The 23,760-nt window shown below is 45.2% G+C and overlaps 1 protein-coding gene across 1 annotated transcript in view; it reads left to right on the forward strand.

Annotated features, from left to right (window-relative positions):
- Positions 1–23,760, forward strand: part of FRMD3 (FERM domain containing 3) — a 669,011-nt gene that overhangs the window by 604,965 nt on the left and 40,286 nt on the right. The window contains exons 8-11 of the mRNA XM_078675836.1: positions 2,409–2,497; positions 9,368–9,431; positions 13,266–13,354; positions 14,753–14,827. Coding sequence (XP_078531962.1) covers positions 2,409–2,497; positions 9,368–9,431; positions 13,266–13,354; positions 14,753–14,827 — 317 coding nt within the window. The remainder of the gene's footprint in view (positions 1–2,408; positions 2,498–9,367; positions 9,432–13,265; positions 13,355–14,752; positions 14,828–23,760) is intronic.

A 23,760-nucleotide genomic window follows, 5' to 3' on the forward strand; every position in this document is an offset into this window, starting at 1 on the left:
CAGGGACAGTAAGCACCAAGCGAGGGGAGGTGTTTGCCGTCCAGTCTGAATTTCCAAACTACACGTCAAGGTTATGCACCCACCACACCTAGAACAGCGCTCCATTGAGCAGGCCATGCACTCAAAGCCCGCGCCCTCACGAGTGGGGGGGAGGCGGGGGTGCAGGTGACAGTGCCAGAGAACAACTTCCTCTACGCGGGCCCTTTCCCGGCCCCTGCCGTGAGGAGCAGTTGGCCCTGCCGGCCCTGTGCTGTACCGTGCCAGGGACAGGTTGTAACGCGGGCCCCAGGTGTGCACAGGGGCCCAACTCCTCAGGGGTTCTTCAAGTCAACCAACGGCCAATAAATAGCTATGAGAGACTCAGGCCTTTCTCGTCACGTTTGAGGGAAGTGGGGGCATCATTTTGCCTTCCGCCGCCGGCCAGGGGGCTCTGAAGGGCTTGCTCTGCAGAGTACAGGACTCTTCCGGTGACGCTGGCACCCAGTCCTCACTCCAGAATGCACCAGGTCGCAGGCGCACCCTCCCAAGTACATGTGTGTGTGCCCTGTTACCATGCTCTGCTCAGGTCCTTGCTTACTGTGCCCTTCCCTTTTGTTTAACGGTGTCCTATGGTTTCTCCTCTCCCTCTTGCCTATCTCTTCCTTGTTCATTTCTTTCCACCATCCCTCCATTTCATTTCACTCTCATATGCCATCTTCTCTTCATATCTTTCTCCTACACCACCCCCTTGCCCCCACCCTCTTGCAGCCTTCCCTGTTCTTCTAAGCGCCCCAGCCAGGCCCCCCCCCTCCAACCCCCTCACCCCCCCCCCCCGGCCAGGTTCCCTCCTCCCACCCCCTCACTCAGGCTCCCTCATCAGTCACAGGGCGGTCTGTGCAGCTCGTTACCTTGTAGGGCAGCAGCACTGCCTTTCACACACTTCTGCTAAAATAACAATCATCACTGCCACTTGGGACCATTACTTGGTGCCATCTGCAAGGAGGCCCAGGACTGCCCGAGCGCGGATTATGAACACCTTCATGCCCCACTGGCGGGCACTGTGGGACATTTGCCCCTTCTTCAGCATCAGAGCTCTCCAACGTGCCCAGAAAAAAAACTTCTCTTTTGACACTTTAGCTGAGTGCCCTTTAATGGATGAAAAACTTTCTGCTGTTTTTTTTGGTCAAATTCACAGCAATCGTGTAACCTTTCAAGGAAAACTGTAACGGTTTATAGAAAAAATAACTGCCGGAGGCAGAGAGTAAACTGTTGATGTAAGACAGACGTGCATTCAATGCACTATATTATCAGTAAAATGTACAAACACAGCTTTATTAAAACCCACCAGAGTCTGACCAGAGACACTACAGGACAGGTGATCCATCTCACAGTACAGCTATTAAAAAGTAACTTGGTGCGTGATAAGAAAACCACAGAAAAACAACATCATGGAACAAGCATCGGCATAGCCAATGGGTCTCACCTTTGGAACCTTATACGTGTTTAGCCATGCAACATTTGTACTAAGGACATTGTGCTGGATAACTAAACACTTATAAGGTCCCAAAGGCGAGACCTATTGACTATGCCAATCAGAGGCGCAACTAGAGCCAAATTTCGGGAGGGGCTAAGAAAAAATTTGGGGGGGCTGAACCTTTAATCAGTAGGCTGAGTGGAGCTGCAGGGCGTCTTAGAAGGGGTGAAACAACTGCAAGGTCTAATTAACATTCAAATGGTCTTTTAAAGACCTGTGAAACGTTCGGGTGCGGCTCTGTGTGTGCCCGGGATCTGTCTCAGCCTGGGCTGCCACACACGACGGGAGGGGGCTGAAGCCCGGTGAGTCCAATGGGTGTTGCGCGCCTGATGCCAATGCTTGTTTTAAATCTGTGTTTGCATCAGATTGCATGGGTGGATGCGCAGGAATGCCCATGCTCCTCTCATGTAACGACTACCCAATGCAAATCAACGTAGAGTGGCTAACTAAATGCCAAAATGACGGTAACCAACTGGAATTCTGTGAGCTCTGCAAATTAGAGGAAAACTCGGACAAACATAGGTTAAATTCTACCAACTTAGATGTTCTCTTTTTTGTGAATGACTCAATTATATTTTTCAAATCTTGACCAGATTAGGGATTTTTCGTGACTGAGGCGCATTTGATGTCCATGTTTCTTCTGGCCCCTTTGATGAGAGTACCACATATCATTGCGGGGTTAGGTGGACACACACGCACTTCATGCTGACCGCTCATCAGCTGCACAGGGCAAGGCTTTCTTTATGTAATGATGACACCCTGAGCAGGGAACAAAACCGTGTTTTGTAGATGTGAAGAGATAACTGTGCAAAATCAATGTCATGTGTGTTAAATATGTAATAATCTACAACATTAAACTCATTAATCTCATTCAAATGCTTTTTTTACTTTTAAGGATTCAACGGGAACCACAACATTTTTAGGATTCACTGCCACAGGTTTTGTAGTCTTCCAGGGAAATAAAAGAATTCATTTGTTGAAATGGTGAGTGGTATTCTGTAATGTTCATTTACCTTTTTAATTGGTCACAAACTTTTAAACTATTGTATAAGTGGATCTAAATGCTGTAAATTTTGCATATAGGTTTAGCAAAACGTTTCATCACACAGGGGTTACATTTTTTCAAAATTAAAATATTTTATTGTGAATTAAGTATTGCATAAAAACAGCACACATAAATGAAACCGGTTTATTCACTGATACTCTGTCTCCTTTATATATATCTCTTTTGGAAAACCCAAGCCAGGCAAGGTGACCTCAAGCTCAAGCATGCGCTTCATTACTCTTTGAAAAAAGTGCCAGTGCCCCCTGCGCATGAGCTGCCATGTTGCCTTGGCTCCAGTGGCCCCGAAGGCTCACTGCATGTTTATCTATTCTTAGAACGCTATTTAGAGAAATAATTAAAACTCTGGCGTGGTTCTTTCTTCACTGCAAAATGTTTGGCTGAGCTTCAGTCTAAGAGGGGATTTTACTAGGCATGGGGTTCTACCCCAGGAGCGGCCCGTGCAGGTAAGAGCGGTGGGGCCGGGTTGAGTAGGATTTGACAGACAACCAAAAGGGAAAATTAAATAAATAAATCATTTTTCCTCACCGTCGTCTGTGGAAATCACCCCCAACCCGGGCCCACCGCTCGTACCTGTACGGGCCGCTCCTGTTCTTCCCAATACTGTCTGACTTCACCAAGTGCAAGGTTTTTAGGACGTAGTTCCTGGCTAATGAGCCTCACAGAATTTCCCTCTTGGTTTTTGGGATTAATTACCTGTATTGTGTCAGTCTAGTGGATAGTGTCAGTAGAGTCAAAGCATAGGTCCACCACCGGCGACTTTCTCCTCCACACAGAGTTTGGTAATATAATCCACAAGGAAGTGAAGTATCGGGGAGGTGGTGAGGGAAGGTGGTGGCCATAGTATGTGTCTCCAGTCAGGGTTGGATTGGGATTAAAAATCGGCCCGGGCACGCTAAAAAAAAGTGGCCCACATTTGCATATTGCCTTTCTGCAAAAAACTGCTTTGGCGAAATTTTATTTAAAAAAAGGGGGAGGGGGTGTTAAAAAAAATACACTGATTAGTTTACACTGGTGAAACACACCTGAAAACAAGTGAGGCAATTTTTGCTCAGGCCCCCTGCCCGCTTTCAATATGCATATATTAATGGGCCGGCCCAGGCGAGAGAAAGGGAGTCACACCTCTGCCCGTTGAGAAAAGGGAGGTAATGGATGCCCATCTACCTCCAGAAAGGCCACTCAAGCACCCACTGGGCTGCTGGCGGCATCGAACAACACAGAAACCGCCATAATCGGCCCCCCAGGCTGCTCAAAAAACCAGCCCATAGCTGGAATTCGGATACGGACCCCATGGGCATTGCCTGAGTGCCCACGTTACCAATCCGGCGCTGTCTCCAGTCCACCCTTCGTCCTCCCTCATTCGAATCTTAACCGGCAAAGTTTTCATCCTACTTACACCATAGTTGATTGATTACACTTACCCATCAATTTTCATAGCGGTCGTACCATAGGCAGGCAGAGCTCAGATGTTTCAGGTGGCCCGTTAGAATTACCATAGGTAGTCTGATTATGTACAGTAGTTTAAAGGCTTTCAATACCGTCACGGCGATTCATCAGTCTGCCAAACAATCATTCCCCAAGGCTGTATCATGCTTCCTCTTCACTGATGGTTGTATGTCACAGTATTGAATACATAATGCGGTCCTACAAAACATATTGACTCCGGAGTATTTACTCCCACAACATCGTGAAGGCAAGAATATGTAGGTGTGGATAGAGATAGGGACTAATTATAAGGTTGGTGGTGGGAGAGAGGGCTGCCAAGCCAACACCATGCTCCCACATGGCAAACCTCACCGCTGCCTGCCAGATTACGATTCATTTTGTGGTCTGGAGGGCGGGCAACGCAGTAGTCCCGTGGTGGGGCAGTACAAAGGCTCATAAGTGAGCCTTAGAACTGCACCGCTGTGAGACCTCCAATGCACGTTCCTGCACAGCGTGGACTGTGCAGTCCATGCCGTGCTGGAAGAGGCGTGCATGCACACATGGGGGCACAACATGTGAAAGTCTGCAAAATGGCAGCAACTCAAGTCAAACCAGCAAGGTCTTAAAACAACCAAACACTAATGGGATCAGACTTATCTGTATTCCATGCAGAAGGTTCCATGTTGTGGTGTTGTCTGTCAGTCCATTTCCTTGTAGCCAGTCTCTCAGTTTCCGACCTTGATGACACTTGTGAGTTTTGAGTTATAGTATCATCAATAGTAGAAGTTGTCTCCATCACTTATTTTTCTTTGTCCATTTGAGGAAGGGTGGTGTCCATAGCTGATGAGTCAAGGTCCTCTGGAAAGCGATCCAGGTTCTAATTCCTTGTTTTTGCCACTGATTGGCAGTAGCACTGTTGGGGGCTCTAACATGCCATACCCAATGTCTTATTTATGAAGCTGTGGATGCAGATACAAGGATTTTTTCCATCTTAAACTGGTTTCTTGTGACAGGTCAGCAGACATGTAGATTATGTGAGGACCATGGAGATCACGACTCTTTTTTTGTTGAGCAGCAGGGATCAGTTGACAGGCCTGGTGATGGTGTAGGAAGCATGCTGTAACTGGCCAGGATAAGTCAGGTTTTCACTGAAATCTTGAGTGGATTCTCTGTGCCCCCTTAAGATCCAGCAGGGCATCAGAAGGTTGATTGTTCAGTTATGATAAAAAGGTTGACAAGAAGGACGACATGTCTCCAGATTCAAGGCCCTCCGAAATACCAGAAGAAATGGACATTGTTCCTGCGTCTCCTGTATTTCATTTGCACCATTGGGTTCTGCAGATGTCACATGTCCCATTGTAGGTCTGGACCATCATTAAGACACTTGAGGTGACTCTCTAAGGCATGCATGATCCAGTCAATTATAGCCAACTTGGATCTAAGACAGCTAGATCTGCTCTTGTGGACTAAATTTGTGCAGCTAATTTCTTGGTGACTTTTCATTCTGAGTCAATCCCAACTTTGGAATTATTCTTGTGTAGCAATGTGTACAGGGCGACCTCTGCCATCTTATCTGAGTCACATTTTGGCCTCCCGGCCAATGCTTCTGAAAAAAGAATTTGGTGTAAATATTTGGATTTTGACATGTAGCAAGACCTCAGACCAATAAAGGGTCACAGCATGTGTAAAGAGCCGCACCTCTGAGCAGTACAGAGTCCAGTAAAAAACACTGAAGTCAGTGGTAAGACAGGAGTCACGCTATGCCCATGTGCTGGCAAGAAGGAAGTGATTTGGCACAGAGCCCTGCAACATCTCTTACAATGTGTTTCAAGAATGTCTGTGAGACAGCCAGTTTTGTGAGTATACTTGCATAGCATCAGACTACCAGTAGTCATTGCAGCCCGATGAGGCCTAAATTAACTCTTTCAACTGATGTGTCTGGGCATCCAGCCATGCAATAAGATGTCTCCATATGTTCCCACATGTTACTATGTTTCCTTCTACTAAGATTAAGAATGTCCGTATGTCCACCAGGTGATAAATCTAGTTCACCATTTATCTAATATGTCTTTCATTTTGGTGAGGGTAATTTTGTTGTTGTGATCAAAGGATTCTCTAAGATTTTGGGTGAACCAAATGCCTAGGTATTTTATTTTGTCTGAGGCTCATTTAAGACCATAATCCCCAATGACTGAGCTATTGCAGTGGATGTTATAGGGTAGGACCTCTGTTTTATCTCTAATAAGGGTTCAACCTAAGACTTGACCATAGTCATTGATGGGTGACATGATGTTAAGTAAGGCATCTGCTTGAGTTGTGAAAAGAAGGATGTCATCTGTATAAGCTGCCACCTTTTGTGGGCCTGCAGAAAATGGAATACCAGGAATACAGGGGCTCCCTATAATTTGTATAAGCAGTGCTTTCATGGTTAGTAGAAACAATAGAGGGGAAAGGGGGCAGTCTTATTTGGTTCCTTATTGTAGGTTGAATGTGTTAGCTAATGTTCCGCTAATATTTATTTTGGCTTTGTGTTTTTTGTATTGGACAAGGAACATTTAAAAAAGATTAGGACCTACATTAAATGCACTAAGGGTGCCTTGTAGCAAAGACCACAAGACCTTGTCAAAGGCCTTTTCCACATCTAGTGCGACTGTGCATGTGGGTTGGTTGAGATGGTGGGTTTCGTCAATGACATGATGGAAAAGTCTGATATTGTCTGCCCCTACTTTGTCTGTCTTCTAAGTCTGTGAGACTTCTTTCCAGTCGGGCAAGTTTTGAAGTGGTGGTTGCCAGAGTCTTGGATGAGCTCTGCTCTTCCAGTAGGTTTATGGGGGACTCTGCTTCTGTTACTCTTCACCCAGTAAAAAAATATCTTTTTAAATAGATGCAAGGTCATTCTGTGTGGAATTTGTGCTAGCCTTTGTAGCTTGGGCAAGAACATGTAGTGTATCAAGTTTCTGCATGATTAGGTCCAGAGTCGGGCTAGCATCTAGTTTCGATTTAATTGGAGAGTCATGAATGGGGGGATTCTCTTTGGATCACTTTCGTGCTGGTTTAGTGTCTTAAGCCCCCCCCCCCCCCCACGGAGTACATAGTATCTTGTGCTCTGAGGTCCGACAGGATGGGTTTATTTGGTGCGTATTGAACCCCCAACCTTTGGTGATGAAGCATGGCTTATTGGTGAGTTAAGGTTCACCCTGGTGGTGTCCGCGACCGTGAGAGTGCCAAATCTCTAAGTATGCGTAGTGGTCTGTGTGAGGTAGAAGGGATCATTCTGTCTTATTGGGTCATCTTCAGAGGCCTCATGATATAGATAATATAGAAAGAAAGCGGAGAGTGGTATTAGCCCAGAAGTAGCAGTATGAACCTTGGTTAGGGGAGAAAAAGTCTACTGTGCCGGGTGACCATCAGCAGATAGGCAGGCCTTCTGCAAAAGCGAGCACCAGAATTATTAGTCATGCATCTTTGGTAGCGTTTGCGTCGATGTCAAGAGTAGTAAGCACCCACCTTAAAAGGAAGATTGAGGCCTGATATCAGGTGTGTAGAGGCGGCAGAGAGCTCCAAGATATACAGGACAGTTTTACAGAGAGCTGAGTCCCAGCGGTGGCTATTTTAAGTTCAGGCACAGCCTATTTGCTCCACTAGGCTGACTGCGCATGAATCAGGAGGCAGGATGAAGCATCCACCCTAAGAGGCAAATGGTTTTCAGGTGTGTAGAGGTCGCAGGGGGCGTTGGGATGCATCGAATGGCCAGCCGAGGGAGCTGTGTCTTAGCTGAAGCCATATTGAGAGCAGGTTTAGCCTCTGTGCACCATTAAGGCGCTATGCAGAGGGAGGATGACAGCATGGAAGTTCAGCGTGGGTGCTCAGTAGAGAAAGGCGAATGGCTTATCAGTTGTTCAGCTGCATCAGGGCTCTGATTCTGTCGTCATTGGAGCAGATTTACCCATCTAAATGGTAGGATAAGCCGTGAAGGTGTGCGAATGCGGCGGTGCATTGAAGCTAGGTGGCCATCTTCCCACGTGGTAGTTACGCCCACCACACTACTCTTAATTACAGTATGGTACCTGATATGGTGTCTGGTACCCGAGAGCTGCTCCAACTTACCAACAAACATTGGTAACCTGAAGTAGTCCATTGACTTAGGGAGCTGTTTAGAAGTGGATGGTAATAGAAATCTGGTAATTTCATCCAGAAATGGTACGCTAGGGAGGAATTCCTCATGTGGCGGGTCTTCTGCTGTACTGACTCTGCGCTGGAGACTTGTTCTCTGCTGGATCCTCCACCATATTTAGCATTTCCTCCAGAAACCAATAGATTTCTCCTTCTCCATGTTAGCAAGGAAACACCCTCGCATAAATTATTGCACCTCCTGCACAGTGAGGTTCTTTATGCCACTGCTACCACCGACTTCTTCACTAGTGTAGTAAGGAGCCATGGGATCTAGCACAAGCAAGGAACATGCCACCCTCCCTCGCTATGGAGTAACAGACAGACGTAATTGGAGTATAGTAGACCAATCAAACTCCTTTACTCATGTGCCACTGCATTATAAAAGGAACTCATTTTAATAGCGTATTATTAATATTTTATTTCAATATTCTCCGATCAAAATAATTGACATTCAAAGTGGAAAAAAATCAAATTAATAGGAGTTCCTGGTGATGAACATCAAGTCATTTGTATGGGTCTACTGCTGTGGTAGACCCCAGTGGTTAGAGATAACCACTTTCTGTATCCTGGAAATATATTTCCATCCTGAAGAATCATTTAGAATAACTCGCATTTTTGGTTTATGGGGATTCATTAGCTCCAGTGTCTTCATTTTCATCTGCTCTTTTAGAGGTAGACTGCTGTGTAGGCACGTGTATTTATTACAAGAGAGTTAAAAATAGTTAGCCATGCAAAGCAGTCACAGGCCCTGTCTGATTATTTTCAGGGAATTTCCACCACCCACCAGAGTGTTTCTGGGTATAAAAGTTATGTTAGTTCTTTCTTTCCATTGCAAAGTATTTCCTGCACTGTTTGCCATAAATTTCAGGATTGATCCTTGAGATCGCGGTTTGTTGCTGTACATTTAAAAGCTCAGACGGGTTGCATGCATTGTACCTCCACGGCAGGTTGCTGTGCATATGTCCTACAGCTGCGTTTTGAGTGCATTGCATTTGCCTGTGCAGGATGATGTCACTTCCTGGGGGCCCATCAGTATTGTCCTGTTGAAGCATGCATCGAAAGCTTGTTGCTTTGCCAGGCTAATGGCTCTGATGGTGCTAGTTTGTATCCATCTGCAGTCAGCCTTTATAAAGTGCTTCCGAATGCATACTTGGACTATATTTAGGATTCTAACACAGTTTTTATCTTTCTAGGTCGGACGTCTGCAAACTGAAGTATGAAGGGAAGACGTTTTACGTTATTGGGACACAGAAAGAGGTCAGATAATTTTGCTTGTTTTTTGTACTTTTGGGAGTGAGTTCAGACCAGTTTTAAGTGTTCAACTATTATACCTTTCTGTCTTCAGTTCTCTTGCTTCAGGAAAGTCCTGATGAAAATCTGATTTTCTTTGTGTATCCGATTCCTGGTACACGTTCATATGTAAATGTTGCCAATTGCCTACTCTGGCGAAAAATGAGAGCCTCACAATATTATAGTTGAGCTACAGTTTAACCTACATCTGACCTTTCCCCTCTGCCCATTGTTGTTGTTCAATGTCGAAGGAACATTTGTTCCTGTGGTTGATTGAAATGTTAATGAAAGGGACAGGAATACTGTCATGATATACCAGGTTGAAGTTGAGACAATGGTCGCAGGTTTTGGTGAGATAGGCCCGGCCTAAGCTGGTGTGATCTCTCGAGCCCTTGGATGATCGAACACACACAAAACAAATGAAGTCATGAATGTTGATACCGTAATCATGACTGAAAGCATGCCGGGTGCCAATCTAGGTGGCTTGTGATGCATGAAATTGTGGAAATAGCGTGGGATGCAAACTACATATTAATGACTCTGAAAGTTAGCCTTATGGCGGATCAAGCAAAAAGACACAAAAGTCATGTATGCCTGTTTCATAAGTGGGTGAACATGGCCATTTTATAGGATACTCCAGTATAATGTGATTTATCCTGTTAGGGATCTATCCCGTGTTTATTTCTGGCATTTGTTCCATCACATGCATTAAAAGTTCTTAAAGGTCGCTTGTGCTCCAAACTTTTTATTACACCAACTTCTTCTAATCTTTTTTCAAACTTTGTTATTCTTCATTGCATGCAAAGTAACTTGATAGAGAGGGTAACTCCAAAAAGTTATTGTTCCACCTCCATGAAAGTTACCTCAAAATGTTGGAATTCAACATTTCTCATAAACATCGATATCAAGAGGCAACACATATATACAAGTGCCCTAACATTAGAAAAATTGCCTTAGATATTGAATATTCTTATAATTAGAACACAAAATGTAGGGGCATATTAGCAAGAACCTCGTTAAAATTATCGCTGTTTTAGCGGCAGGAAACTGCTGCTAAAACGGCGATAATGGGCTTGCTAATATGCGTTTTAGAATTCGAATAGAAGCCCAAGTTAGATGTGCAGGACATCTAACCTGGGCTTCTATTGGAATTCTATAATGCATATTAGCAAGCCCACTATTGCGGTTTTAGCGGCAGTTTCCTGCCTCTAAAACTGCAATATTTTTTACGAGGTTCTTGCTAATATGCCCCTTAGTTCTCTACTATAATCCACTATATCAACTGACAGTTCAATTGCGGCCACCAATTGCCTATTGGCCATGGAGGTCCCCAGCTCCTCATTGAGTGGGAACTGTATGTCCAGGCCATGGTTACACTGCATAATCCCTTTCCCTCACTGAGCCCCAACCTGTTTGGCCTTTAGGTAGTGTCCACAAGTGGTTCCTGAAGGAGGCCATCGACCAGGATGGGTCATGGCACTTCATGCTGATTCTGGTTCATTTTTTCACAGCAGGCTATAGCAAGACACGTTACTACCTTCGGGGCTAGGTGGCCTACCCCTGTTAGGAGCAGGTATCGCTGTCCATTTGTCTGTGGTTAAACCCACTATAAAGTTCCAGTCATGGCTAAGGAATGGGACTCAACTTCCAACTTCCAACTTGCATCTCAGCTGAAGATGCCATCAGGACCCACCATCAATAACCTCATCATAGGTGTCACTCACTGCATTGCGGACGCTTTCAATTGGGTTAGGGGGAACTTCGACTTTCCAATGTCCTTATGGCCGTCAGCTAATACCACTTCTAAAAAGAGAACCACTGTTGTGTTCACCATGAACTTCCGTGTCTATTTGAGAGAGAGACTGGTGCACATGGGCTGTCCTTATGGGACTAACTGCTGAACTGCAGGCCTCTAGAAAGAGCTAACAGTGGATGAGTCTGCAATTTTGGTGCAGGACCCCGTTTCCCTTCCACTAATTTCTACGTTTTTCAGAAACCATGACAAGTTCACCTATTATGCTTCCTATAAATGGGAAAAAAAGATGTCTCTTCTCTAGATCACTTCTCAGGGACCAAGTCCTAAGAGGTTCTCAGTGAGTGATAGACAGAATATAGCAAAGTCTGTGTCAAAAATAAAATGGTTTCCTATCTGGGGAGTAGGTGACCACCTCACTCGAGGTCTTTACATACGCTGGCTCCATGCCTGAACTAGTTAAATATAAGTAAAACAAAACTACAACACCCAGAATGCATCAGGCTATCACACAGAAGTCATGGACTGGATACAGTGTCCTTAATGAGTTGGTGGTATGTAGTCACCCTACCTCGCAGTAGGTTGATGCTACAGCATGACCTATTATGGTATATGTCCTTCAAGGAGAATCCTAAAGCTACCATGCCAACAATTTCTGAAAACAGACTTGAGCATGGCACCACAGCAGACCCAGTTGTACTGTTGATTTCTATTTGTTCTGCTGCCAGAACCTGTCCTATTTGCTTCTTTATGAGGTGGCATTATGTCACCGTGGGGGGAATAACCTTAATTAGAACCCTTTGCTCCACAGCTCACCTAGCAATGTTCCTTAGACTTTTGCTTCATATATCAGTTGAAAAAAAAGAAAAAAAAACATTTGCAATTGTGCTTAGATTTGACCGTCATGTGCAAACAGTTTATCATTGTATTGGGTTTTCTGTAGTCAGGAGCCTTAGCAGGCAGTGCAGAGTATGGAGAGCACGAAATAACAAATGTTGTTTAGTTGCGAAAATGTGCTCATTTTGAAGAAACCAAACGCTCGGGATCCAGACCATCGTGTCCAGTTAATAAAAAACAACAACAACGTCAGTAGGTGTGGCTTCTGTATAATACAGGATCTCCAAAGCCAGGGCTCGAGTCGGGGTACCACGCGGATGGATGGCGTCCCCCGACTTATTTTACCAGGTGGATGCCGTCCCTCCTGCCAAACAGCTGGACTTCACTCTTTGGCCTCTCTGGGACGAGCTCGGAGCTCACAGCACGCTGCACACGCACTGGCTTCTCAGATGCAATCGCATCTAAGGGGTGAGCGGGGGGAGGCAATGAGCCCGATGGTGCAAGCCACCTTTCGTGACGTCACTTCCTGTCGTGACGTCACTTCAGGTGAGAGCGTCCCCCCACTTCTTTTTTTAGAACTTGTGCCCTGTCCAAAGCACACAAAGCATATGGCATGCACACAGACCTACATATATAAATTCACCCATTTACACAAAGGCCAACGGACATAAAGCCACCTTTACACACAGACAAACATAGGGGCCTAAAAACACTCTTTAATCTCAGACCAACGTAAACACAAACAGCAAAAGACACAGGGTGTGGTACAGCCGGGGGGGGGAGGTGAGGAGTGGGGAGTGTTGTTCTGGGGGGCAGGGGGAGGTTAGGGGAGGTAGCCAAGGTGAACTGCATCATAGGGTATTGAGGGGGAGAGCAAAAGGACAGAGCCGGACTTGGGACCCAAAGAAACCCTGGCAGTTTTCTCAGACCAGCCCCTGGATAAGCACTGCGTGGCCCTAGGAGGCTGGAAACGCTTGTTGTTACTGGGGCCGACATTGCAACACTGCAGCAAAACAGGCATCCAGTAACAACATCAACCCCCACCGCTCCAAAACCGGCCCCCACCCTTCTAGCCTCCTGGGGAAACAGCAGGTCAACATGAGGTGATGGCCACCTGGGAAGCATCTGGTTATTTGCCCAGAATAAGAATTCACAAAGTCTGATATGTTTTTTCTTTCTGAAAATCATTTATGTTCTTTATTTCTTTTCAGAAAAAAGCTATGTTAGCATTCCATACCTCGACACCAGCAGCCTGTAAGCATCTTTGGAAATGTGGGGTGGAAAACCAGGCCTTTTACAAGTAAGTCAGACATAAGAATGAAAACACGAGCTGTGAGTCGCTGGAAAGGAGTGTCTGCTGTGAGTCAGTCACTGGAAATGAGTGTCTGCTGTGAGTCACTGGAAAGGGGTGTCTGCTGTGAGTCATTGGAAAGGGGTATCTGCTGTGAGTCACTGGAAAGGAATGTCTACTGTGAGTCACTGGAAAGGGGTATCTACTGTGAGTCACTGGAAATGGGTGTCTGCTGTGAGTCACTGGAAAAGGGTATCTGATGTGACTGTGCCAATGATGTAGTCCTCCATTGTACAGTGCTGCCTAATGTGCCCAATAGGCTTGTGTGTGGCCAAGTGTGAGAATCCCGTTAGTCCTTCGGGCGGTTGTGGACCTGAGCAACCGGGGGTTGCCTGCAACGCTCCGCCCCCTGTAGTGGTGAGGGGCGTGAGTAAGGGGTGGACTGGAGGTCCACTGGGGGAGGGGCTAGCCCTTCCCCCAAAATTGACAACACCCCTGCGGTTAACACCACAGGGGGTTTATGGCTCATCAGATGGGCAGGTGGCGAGGGGCGGCCTGACCCTGGATCGCCCGTAAGATAACCCAACATGTTGGCATAATGTTTATGCAAATAAAGCTGCAACAACTTTCTCCAACAAAACATTGTGTGGTGTTTGTTATTATGGGAAATTGTTGTGAGCGGGCTGGGGTATGGGCCGATGTTGGCACTAAAGTCACAGGCTTGATAGCTGTGACAAAATGCTACATAACACGGTCCTGGAGGGCAGAAAAACCACCATCTTCAGATCAGTGGGAACAGGCAATGGACTGCTGCTGCCACCATGTAGAGGTGGTATGTGGGGAGAGGGGGTGTCCTTGAAAATACAGCAAAAGTTGGGGCCGTGGTGGGAATATTTCGGAGGGGACTAAAAAATACATGGTGTAACTTCTCAAATTCTTTGAGAAGTTCATAGTGTCGGGTACCATCGACTTATTTCTGTACAATGTTAATTTTTCTATACTCTTCAAGCCTACACAATAAATAGTCTGCTCTTAGGGTTGTGTTAGTTATAAAATTAAATAAAATGTGATTATAAAGAAAGTGGCTTGTTATTTCCTGTCACGTGGGATATTACTCTTACCAATAAGGAATACCAGATGAATGGTAGGGACTGCTGGGCACCTCAACACCAAAGATGGTTGACTTTGGGTAGCGGAGCAGTCTGTCAAGTGCCTTCGCAGGTAATTTGTGTACCTGACGATGTATCATGTTCATTGTCATTCGTAACTTAACATTGCCTTTTAATGGGCCGTATGTATACCTCATTGCGTTCCCTAGAAACAGAATAGAAAATGAGAAGTTGCCACGATACTGTTAGGATTCACGTAGCAGCAGATAAAGCTTTTGTTCTGTTGTTTTTCCTGCAGGTATGCAAAATCCAGTCAAATCAAGACCATGTCAAGCAGCAATATCTTTTTCAAAGGCAGCCGGTTTCGATATAGGTAGGTTCCATTTTCTTTAATTGTATCCAGTGACAGTGTGAGATTTACTTCCAAGGAGACTGTTCGTGAGTTTTCCTGTGATAAACTAACTCTCAGGTTTTCTACTGAAAATGTGGGGTGGAATTAAAGCTGCCTATATATATTACAAGTAGAGGAAAGTAACCTCGGCCAGGGACCTGCTCCCCCCCTCCCCCCGTAGCTCCGGTCTGCCATGCTATGCCTCTGCTAGACAGGTAGGGGATCGAGCCCAGGTTGCCTCCTGTGGTTTTTCTCTCGTTTTCCTTCCCCACTTTGTACCCCGATTGCCTGTTTGTCCTTAGCCTTGCTTTTTGCACCTATTTCTTGTTTCATTACTGTTTTGCAATTTCTGTGCCCTACTGTTCATTCATGCCGTTTTGCCCGTTTGTTCCGCTCGTTTTCCCATTAATCCCTCCTACCGCTGCTGCTCCACGGCCCCTCTCCTCTGCCATTCACGCTCCCACCTCCCAGCTGTGCCTTCCTCTCACCTCCACCATAAAATGCTGGCTGCTGTACGGCTGCGCCGTTGCAACGCCAAAGGCAAGCCCGTCTGCGCCCGTCCGCACACGTCATCGCCCGTCCACGAACCGTCCGAGACCAGGTACCATGGACCTCCGCACAGCCGACGCTACGACCAAGCGGCACTCCACAAACTCAACCCAGGCCGCAACAACAACTGCAAGCTAGCATCACCGCCGACACCCACGGACCCTTCAGCTGTCACCCCTGCCGGCACACATACAGCACCGCCAAGAACAAGGACCCAACACAACACGCCACCTAAATCTGGGGCCTCCTCGACAGCACCACCCTGGACGTAGCGTTCTTCACTGAAATCTGGACCAACACCACCTCGGTACCAGACATCGCCATCACCAGTTCCCAAGGATACAAGATCTTCAGGAAGGACCGCCACACCCACCCAGGAGGAGGAATCGCCATTGTTCACAAATCTACCTTCCGCCTGAGCACACTCCCCGACGAGCCCACAGGCCTGATGGATCACCTTCACTTCAAGATACTGGCCAGCCCTACCACCACCCTCCAAAAAACCCATATCTACCGACCCCCTGGACCCCGCGGACCTTTCGCCAACTCCATCACGGTCATCATCTCCTCACATGCCAACGTATTCACCAACTAAACCCTGCTGGGAGACCTCAACTTCCACCTCAACAACCAACTGGACCCCAACACCACACCTCTCTTGGACAACCTCCACAACATTGGACTCTGCCAGTTCGTGACCGAACCCACACACTCAGCAGGACACACCCTCGACCCCCTCTTCACAACAGGATACTCCATCACCTTCAGCCACACCACCGAACTCCCATGGACTGACCATCGATGCGTCCACTTCACCTTCAGAACACCCACCATTCACAGACACCAGCACCCACTCCCACGAAGAAACTGGACCAGAATCACTGACGACCAGCTCACCTCCTCACTCAGCAATTCCACCCAACCATCGACGAAAATGATGACCCCAACACCGCAGCACGAACCCTGCACAGATGGATATCCGACAGTGCCAACACCATAGCCCCCCTCAAGAAAAACAATAACACCCATGCCAAGAAAGCCAGATGGTTTACCGCCAAAACTTCGAGAGTCCAGACACACTTGCCGCTGCCTCAAAAAGGCCTCGAGGAGCACCAAATCCACAGAAGCCCACAACAACTTCAGAGCTGCCACCAACGCCCACCACCAACTAATCAGAAAAACAAGGAAAATAGCGATTGTAGACAAAATCTCCACACACACACACAACAGCAAACAACTCTTCAACATCATCAAGGAGTTTGCCCAACCAACCAGGGAGTATACTGTCATCCCTCACTCACAAGACCTCTGCGACAAACTCAGCACCTTCTTCCACCACAAAAAAACAAGAGCATCTACAACAACTTTGACAAAGACAACCAACACACTGAACCCTCGCCAACCATCCCCGACACCCTAAAGCCAACGATTGAAAACTGGACAGCCCTTACCACCGAAGACACACTGAAGACTATGAAGTCAATACACCCGGACCCCCACAGACTCCTGCCCCCACCACATCTTCAACAGAGCTGCCGACACCATCGCACCCATGCTCCGCCACACCATCAACCGCTCCCTGGCGACCGCCTCCTTCCCCGAGGACTGGAAACACGCAGAGGTCAATGCCCTCCTGAAGAAACCCTCAGCTGACCCCACCGACCTCAAAAACTACAGACCCATCTCCCTGCTCCCGTTCCCAGTGAAAGTCATTGAGAAAGCCATCAACAGCCAACTCGCCACATTCATCGAAGAGCACACCATCCTCGACTCCTCCCAATCCTGCTTCAGTAAAAACCAGAGTACGAAAACCGCCCTCCTCACCACAACAGACAACATCTGCACCATACTGGACAAAGGAGAAACAGTAGCCCTCATCCTCCTCGACCTCTCAGCAGCATACAACACAGTCTCTCACCGCACCCTAATACGCAGGCTCCACGACGCAGGGATTCAGGACAAGGCCCTCAACTGGATCCGCTCCTTCCTCTCCGGCAGAACGCAGCGGGTCAGACTCCCCCCATTCCTCTCGGACCCTACACCAACAGCCTGCGGAGACCCCCAGGTGTCCTCCCTCAGCCCCACGCTCTTCAACGTCTACATGGCTCACTCGCCCCCATCGTCAGAACCTACGGACTCAACATTGTGCCATACGCAGATGTCACCCAACTCATCTCTCCCTATCCAACGAACCCAACACCACCAGACACAACTTTCAAGAAGGCATGGAAGCCGTCGGCAAATGGATGAAAAACAGCTTCCTACAACTAAACACCAACAAAACAGAAGTACTCATCATGGGCCCAAACCCCCATGCCTGGAACAACACCTGGTGGCCCCCCGCCCCTGGAAGCCCGCCCACCCCCATGGACCATGCACACAACCTGGGAATCATCCTGGACTCCGAGCTCAAAATGGACTGCCAGATCAACTCCTTCGCGTCCTCCTGCTTCCACACCCTTCACCTCCTTTGTAAGACCTTCAAATGGGGTGCACAGACATAATATCGACTCCAAAATATCGTTTGGACAGAATATCGAGTTTTAAATATCGTTTGGACAAAATATCGACAGGACAGAATATCGACAGTCAAAATATCGTTTTTAAGGTAAGTGAAGTAATATCGACTGTAAATAATATAGAAAGTGAAAATATCCAAGTATATAATCTAGATAGTAAAAAATATCGTTTTTTAAATAATATTTAATTATTTATAGTGTTTTTATGTTATAATATGTGTGAAAAGTGTCATTTTATGTTATAATTATTTTTAAGTAATGATTTTTTAAAAATTATTGTGTAATTTTATTCTGTAGCGGGTTGTGGGTTTATAGGGGAATAGGGTGGGAAGTAATTCAATTATAATTAATTAAATATGTACATTTATTAATTGGTAGTAATAATTAATTAATTGGTAATTAAATAATATTTGTTAATTATTTAAAATTTAATTGGTAATTAATTTAATGTAATTGATTAATTGCTAATTATGTAAATTAAAATAATTTATTTCCTGTAGCGGGTTGTGGGTTTATAGGGGAATAGGGTGGGAAGTAATTTAATTATAATTAATTAAATATGTAAATGTATTAATTGGTAGTAATATTTAATTAATTGGTAATTAAATAATATTTGTTAATTATTTAAAATTTAATTGGTAATTAATTTAATTTAATTGATCAATTGCTAATTGTGTAAATTTAAATAATTCATTTTCTGTAGCGGGTTGTGGGTTTATAGGGGAATAGGGTGGGAAGTAATTTAATTATAATTAATTAAATATGTAAATTTAATAATTGGTAGTAATATTTAATTAATTGTTAATTAAAAAAAATTGTTAATTAATTAAAATGTAATTGGTAATTAATTTAATTTAATTGATTAATTGCTAATTATGTTAAATTAAAGGGGTATTTTTAGGGTTCAGGGTCAGTTTTTGGTTTTTGGGTAAAGGGGTATTTTTAGGGTTCAGGGTCAGTTTTGAGTTTTTGGGTAAAGGGGTATTTTTTGGGTTCAGGGTCAGTTTTTAGTTTTTGGGTAAAGGGGTATTTTTAGGGTTCAGGGTCAGTTTTTAGTTTTTGGGTAAAGGGGTATTTTTAGGGTTCAGGGTCAGTTTTTAGTTTTTGGGTAAAGGGGTATTTTTTGGGTTCAGGGTCAGTTTTTAGTTTTTGCGTAAAGGGGTATTTTTAGGGTTCAGGGTCAGTTTTGGGGTTTTGGGTAAAGGGTTTTTTTAGGGTTCAGGGTCAGTTTTGGGTTTTTGGGGTACAGGGGTACAGTGTAAAAATAAAGTAAAATTAAATTTAAATTAATTTAATGAAATGAAATGACATTAAATTAAATTATATTAAATTAATTTTCAATAATTTACATTATAAAAATTCTTATATACTTACCAATACTTACGTTGTAATGGTAGTGCGTTGTAAAAGTTGCGTTGTAACGTCATATATCCACTGTTGCACTCCTTGGAGTGGGAATAGTAATTTTAACCCCTACGCTATCCAACGCTTTCCCTACTGTTGCACCCACTGGAGTGGGAATAGTAATTTTTACTCTTTTGTATTTGTACGTTAATAATATTGGCTATTATTTAATTAAATTTTGTTACTATATATATATATGTTTTAAGAAATATGATTAAAAAAATATTATTTTTTTACTTTCATTAATTATTTAATTATTAAAAGTTATTTTAAGTATTGTTAAGTATATTTTAGTAATTAATTTTTTATATTAATGTAATTAAACATTGTTTTTATTAAAGTCGATATTTTTTACAACTATATTTTTGTAAACGATATTTTTAACTCGATATTTTTGTACTTACCTGTTTGTAGATAGAAACTCGATATTTTGTCTCTCGATATTTTCTCAACGATATTTTTATTGGTCGATATTCTGTCCCTCGATATTATTTCAGTGATCCTTCAAATGGATCGCCCTCGAACACAGAAAGACTGTTACTCACACACTGGCCCCTAACAGACTCGACTACTGCAACGCACTCTATTCCGGAATAAAGAAAAACCTCACCGCAAGCTACAAAACATCCAGAACACCACAGCGAGACTGGTCCTCAACCTGCCAAGACACTGTCACATCTCCCAGCACCTGTGCACACCCCACTGGCTCCCCATCGAGGATAGAGTTACCTTCAAGATGCTCACCCACGCACACAAGGCCCTCCACAACACCAGACCAGCATACCTGAACTGCCAACTCAAATTCCACGCAACCCAAAGGACCCCATGATCAGCCCAGCTCTCCTGCGCCGTGGTCCCCCACACAAGAAAGACCAGATCGGGAGGCCGCTCCTTCTCCTTCCTCACGGCCAAAGCCTGGAACGCCCTTCCGCTCTACCTCAGACAGGCAGCATCGCTCCCCATCTTTGCAAGAAACCTCAAAACCTGGCTCTTCGACAGACCCCTCCTTGATGGACTGGAACCTGCACCCCCCTCACCCCCAGCGTCTTGAGACCCTTACAGGTGAGTAGTCACGCTTAACAAATGCCTGATTGATTGTTTGATTGATTGACTCATATTATGAGGTGCACAGTACTGGGGTAAAGGTAACTATGCATGTGAATTTACTGTTACAGTGCAGTAAATCCACCCAGAACTGTCAAATTATAAATGAAACACCTTGAAATAACGAACTACCATGTGGGATAGTTTTTCCATTTGTAAAACCACATGAAATTCCCAATTTGGTGGAGTTTAACACATACAGTTACCACCTATTCGGAGCAGTTGGTAAATGTATGCATGGACCTCTGGGTGTGGTCAGGAGGTAGGGAGAGCAGTGAGGGGGTGGGGGAGGAGATGGTAGGGTCATTACGGCCTGGACAGTGCATTGTATGCTGCCCCTTATCAGAACCAAATGGGGAATGAGGCGTGGCAGCTGCTGCAACCAAAATCTCAGGCAATTGTTCTGTCTTGATTTAAAAGCCACAAGAATCGGGTATCCTTTTCTCACACCCGGAAAAAACTGCAGTGGAAAATTCTTCAAACTTATCAGCAGGCGGAGCAGAATTCAATGCATAAATTCTGCTGTGCTCGACTCTTATCAAGTCCTTCAGCTGAACTTCCAATAGAAAATGCATTTTTTTATTACTAATACTGACCTCATTTAAAGACTCTGTATGAAATTTTGCACACCCCTATCCAAAACCATTTTAGGAGGCTTCGAGTATCTTATATTACAGGAGTGCACGTATGTTGGCTTGTCAATACCACAAAGTTAGTTAAGATTGGGGAATGCTTGTGGCTTTAATGAATTGAGCCACTTTATGTTAAGGGGAAAGTGTATTACTTGGCAAAAATTGCAGGCGCGGTGTGGCGATCACTGTAAGTTGTTCTTTTTGGCATTCCAACAGATCACTCTGTTTCTGAAAAATCACTGCTCAGAATCTAGTGTAAATCCCGACCCCTCCATGAGAACACTTTTTAGGTTGAAATTCAAGGGAGCTAGTAACTGGTATACACAATGCACTATTTCAGAGGCGGATTGACACTCTATTTCATTATTAGGCCATAAGTCTTTAATGACAGTTCATTTTAAGAGGATGTCCTTCCTATCTCACTGGGTGGCCTATTATACTCCTCCGGCCCTGCATAGAATCTATCTGGCGGTAGAGGGTCTGTACTTTCGCTGTCAGCATCAGGTGATGGGAGGTTTTACATTTTTTTTTTACTTGCCAGTTGTTGGAACAGTTTTGGCAAAAGCTCTTAGTTTCGCCCTCCAGATAAATACAGATCTGGAGGCAGAGGTGGCACACTTTGGGTTTGCCAGTAAGAATCGGCTATCTGCAAGTGGGGATAGGTGTTTATATCTATCGCCTCAATAATTGCTCGCTCGTTGATTTTACAGAACTGGAAATCATCTAGGGCTCTGTTATTCCAAGAGTGGCTGAATAAAATGTTCAGGACGAAAGAATTTAAGAAGGCATATGTGAGACGTGTGGGGGGGGGGTTTAAAAAGATTTAAAGCCATGTGGATTTCCTAGCAGAATTGGGCCCCAATTTGGTAGCAGTGCCACTGATGGCTCCATGGAGGATTCTCGGAAATATTGGGATTACTTAATTCTCTTGCTTTTGTAAGGTGGGCTTGCTGGCTTTTTTGTTATTGGTTTAAAAGCTGTACCCTAAGGGGCAAGCAGGACCGGTTCTAGGATTTTCGGGGCCCTGGGCATAAGGGAATGTGAGAGGCCCCTGAAATTTACATAAGTAACACCTTCTGATCTCGGGGATGCTGCTTTGTGAAGACTCCACCTGGGCCGCAGCTCCTCCTGTCAGCCACCACAAGCACCTCTTTTACAGCCCATTTCGGACTGAAGGTGTAAGAATTGCTTGGGAGCTAAGTTAAACCTGTGTGGCCTAAAGTGCTGACAATGGGCGCCCGTGGAGCCTGTGAATGGGCAGCCCGAGAGGTATCCCCCTCTCCTAGGCCTTCCCACATCATCCCTTAGAGGCCACAGGAGGGGGCCCCCCTCCCATGAGCCCAATTGTAAAGAGACGCATTTCCTTCACTTTGATCAGCAGGGGTGCACAAGGACTGGTGGGGTGTTGCCATTGTGCGGGGGCCCATCCTAATAGGCAGAGTGCGAGGCCCTGGGCATCTGCCCACACTTTTCATGCCTAGGGCTGGCCCTGGGGGCAATGATGCTTTTTTCTTATAAAAGGGGTATGTAGGACCAAGAAGGTTGGAGTGTCTAGTTCATTGCAATGATTACCCTCAGTTTGACAAGCATTATTTGTACAAAGCAATTTGTAGGAGGAGACCCAAAACTGTCACGTGGGCACTTTATTGATTCCCACATGGTATTTCAGCATTACTGTTTTTAATAGATCGATTGCCGTAAACTATGTGATGGTTCGTTCATTTGCACATGAGCTTGCTAGTATCAATTACTATTCTGTATAATATTTGTCCGGTATGTGTCTTATTTGTAGTTCATTTGTGATTCTGCTTAATAAAATAAATTGCAAAAATAAAAATTGCATACCCCTTATGAAAATGGCTAATGTTTTGCATGCCAAGTTGCATGCGGGTCTGTGTAGATGTAAAATAAAAGAAATGTGTCAAAAAGTTACATTCCTGTTCAAGCTCCCATAGGAAATTTTGATTTCCTCTTCAGACAAAACAGCTAAATGGATTAACAGCAAACATGGCCTGGTGTGCGGGAAGGGATTAATGAGGGCAAAAAAAAGCACCTGGCGACACGTACTAGTCCTTCACCTCCTCCTAAAGCCAACATGACCTCACTGATATTGTCCAAGGCTGACAAAGCCGGCCTGTCCACCATTCAAGACTTGGAAATAGCTGAGGGCATGTTAATTTACCAAACTTCACTTCTTCAAATTGTAGTACTTACAGTAACAGCAACCCAGCCCCTGCATCAGTTCCATCAGAAGTACACCAGAGATTCACTCAGAGATTCCCTACCAAATCTGAAGAGCGCTATCCCTTCAAAGAGGGGTCCATATTCTGCCAAAGGCCCTCTACGCTCTCCAGTGAATGAGAAAGGCCCTGTGGTAAACAGGCCCCCAGACCTCCTCCTTTATTTACTTTTCCCCTCCCCCTGCTGGCATCCACCATTGGCGTCAGAGCGGAGGGCCCACACAGGGAACACCCCTCGGACAGTCCCTCCCAAAGGTGGAACAGTTCACCAACATTACACGGTTCAGCTCTCTCCGGCTGTCTGCTGCTCATGTCTGTAAACCAAGGGGCAGATTTATGATGGGAATGCGCCACGTTTGCGTCACGCAACTGCGGCGTAAACGTGGCGCATCCCTACGACCCATTTACAACGTGACGCATCTAGACAGATGCGTCCCGTTGTAAAGCCCTGCGCCACTTGTGGGCGT

Source organism: Lissotriton helveticus, chromosome 2_1 (genome assembly GCF_964261635.1).
Source record: "Lissotriton helveticus chromosome 2_1, aLisHel1.1, whole genome shotgun sequence".
NCBI classification, from domain to species: domain Eukaryota; kingdom Metazoa; phylum Chordata; class Amphibia; order Caudata; family Salamandridae; genus Lissotriton; species Lissotriton helveticus.